The following is a 2685-nucleotide window of genomic DNA, read 5'->3' as shown; positions in this document are numbered from 1 at the left end:
CTAAACTCTTCAAAACCTGATAACAGCAATAAATGTGTGATCTGCATCATTCATAAACACAGACTCTGAATCTAAAAAAAACATTCTACTCAAATAACAGTATTTGAAAGATACTAATGTAAAACAAGAACAAGAAGATATATATTATGATCTCTCTGCCCCATCTCGGCCTCTCACTACTTAAGAGATTGGAAGCCCTCTTCAATAACAGAATCTGCCTCACACGTCACTAGGGGCAGGAGGAGCTGTCAGATGTGTAGGCCTAGAACATGCACTGGCCTTGGCAGAAGTGCCACGCATGGCTGCGGCTCTGGCTGAAGCTTTTTCTTTCTCATCTCTCAAAGCCTCTTCATAATGGAGTGGGAAGACACTAGGGGTGGTATTAATGAGTTGGGCCAAAAACTCCAGGACTTTCATCTTGCTGGTTTCAGCATGGGCTCTTGGACCCCACAGGAACTGATAGCGTGGAGGATCACTGTTGGGTACCTGCTGATACTCCAGGTACCTTTCCTTCACCAGATCTTGGGTGATGAGCTTCCTGACATCCCCAAAGATGAAATGACTCTTCCCATCAAAGACTCCCATCATATTCAGGAATTCCCACATCTCTTTCTCGGAGGCGCAATTGCCACTGAAGAAGATCACACCCAGCAGAGGCATTAGAAGCCCATTCCTGGGAAAGCCCCGGGAACCGCTCAGGCTCCCATCATCGGTGGGATTTAGCTTGCTGACAAGGGTATAGGAGTGATTTCTGGGGTTGACTTCCTTCAAGTCAAGGCCAAAGACCAGCTCCATGTTCCTAGAGGCTCTCTTGAGGATCTCAGGGAATTGCTCTCTGTACCTTTTGTGGACAACCTTCAGCATCTCTGCCTTCATAATGGGCTCTTTCATTTTATACTTGTGCAGCATGAACTGCATCAGCGTTCCGGCCTTCCTGGTTAGAAGATCATGGCGTGAGCTCTCAGTGGAGGTTGAGGCCTGGGAGGAATTTTTTCTTCCCTCACCTTTACCCTTGGCACCTTTACCAGATCTCTTGCGTGAAACACCCACAGCAGCAGTGGGGGTGTGGGGGGCTCCCTGAGGCTTCTGGGGAATGCCAGCAGCAGGGGAGCCAGGAGGAGTAACCCCCAAAACAAGAGAGGAAGTGGAAGGGGACTCTTCCTCTGCTGCAGCGGCCTGAGCACCCTGAAGACCCTGGGTCTCACTTTGGGCCTGGTGGCGTTTCTCACGGGCTCGGAGCTTACTCTTTCGACCCCGAGGCATGATGACTGTGGTCAGAGACAGCAGGCAGGCGTGTGGGCAGGAAGTCAGGTGAAGTGGGCACCTGGAGGAGAGAGGATGAGATCTTGTGAACACCTTTAGCAAGGAGATATCACCTTGGATTTTAAGAAGCCAATTCCGCAGTTTCCCTTGAGAGTCCTAGGAACACATTGGGCTCTTTTTCTTTGTCAGCCTGTCCTCTGGGAACCCAGAGGAGGAAGTTACAGTGTGCCTTAGGCCATCCCTTATTTGGGGCTGACTGGGTCACAGCAAGACCCGGCAGAGTGGACTCCCTCTGTGTTCAAGGGTCCTCTCGGTTTGCATATGGCATCATCATCATCATGTCTATTCTGTGCTGTTCTGATGGTGACACCTCAAAGATCTTTGGGACCCATGAGAAGGAAATAAGGAGGTGTCTTAGTCCACCACTTCTGTGGGGTCTGGAGGCAGTTCTGAGAGTTTTGTGGGGCCCTCTGTCTTGGGATCATTGGCCATCAATCCGCTCATTCAGAGTCCTCATCTTGTCTACATCTAAAGTCTGAAATCCTCCCTTCTGCTGACTGATGCTGCATCTTCAGACCAAGGCTCTCACCTCCCTTAGACCTAATACAAAGAAATGAGGAGGAGTCTCAGCCTGACGACCCTGGGCCAGGATGCCTAGTGCTGAGAGCAGAAACAGGGCCCAACTCTTTGTTGTTCCCTCTATTTGGGGTGAGGTACCTTCTGTCCTCACCCATGATCCATACTTTTACTCCTGGGACGGCCTGGGGCTCCCCTCTCCAGACCTAAGGACATCTCTCCTCATACTAAGGCCCACACCTCCCTGAAACCCAACGGAAGAAGTGAAGATGGCAATATCTGAACACACTGTCTATTCTCCAGAGGTTGAAAGCTGTGGCTGGCAGGCTGAGGCCCAATGATGTGTGGTCCCACTCATGGTCCTCATTCCAGGTCTCCAGTTGGACTCCTGGAAACACCTAAAATTCCTCCCCCTTGCAAATTCATCAGACTAAGAGCATCACTTCTCTGTTACTCCTGAGGAGGAACTGAGGAACACATCTCCCTGACATCTATGCTTGTAGCCTCTCAGGGCTGACACAGAGAGGGACTCTGGTACCTCTGCTGATATGGGGTGGGAGTTCCCTGAAGTCCTCAAGGTTTTCTCTGTGATGTTCTGGCACAACCTGGAAATCCTCTCTCTACTGACGTGTGGCCCCTTGCATCAGATTAAAATTCTCACCTTCCTCAAGCCCTAAGATGAAAGAAAGCATGCTTCACGTCCAGCACCCCCTGTCCTCTATAAGACCCCACTATTCTGGGGTCTTTGGTCTCTAGTCTTTACTCAGGCAACATCTGAGCCTCCCTCATCCCACCTGACTCTGCCAGCTTCACATCAAGGCCCTCAACTCCCCAAGTCCCCAGGGC

At 50.6% G+C, this 2685-nt stretch overlaps 1 protein-coding gene across 1 annotated transcript; it reads right to left on the bottom strand.

The window, feature by feature from the left end:
- Positions 1-219: 219 nt before the first annotated feature.
- Positions 220-1263, bottom strand: LOC134367909 (melanoma-associated antigen B1-like). Its single transcript, XM_063084567.1, has one exon. It carries the CDS (start codon positions 1261-1263, stop codon positions 220-222), a length of 1044 nt encoding a protein of 347 aa, XP_062940637.1.
- Between the last annotated feature and the right edge of the window lie 1422 nt (positions 1264-2685).

Source organism: Cynocephalus volans, chromosome X (genome assembly GCF_027409185.1).
Source record: "Cynocephalus volans isolate mCynVol1 chromosome X, mCynVol1.pri, whole genome shotgun sequence".
Classification (NCBI taxonomy): domain Eukaryota; kingdom Metazoa; phylum Chordata; class Mammalia; order Dermoptera; family Cynocephalidae; genus Cynocephalus; species Cynocephalus volans.
This window is presented reverse-complemented; position numbering and strand designations above follow the sequence as displayed.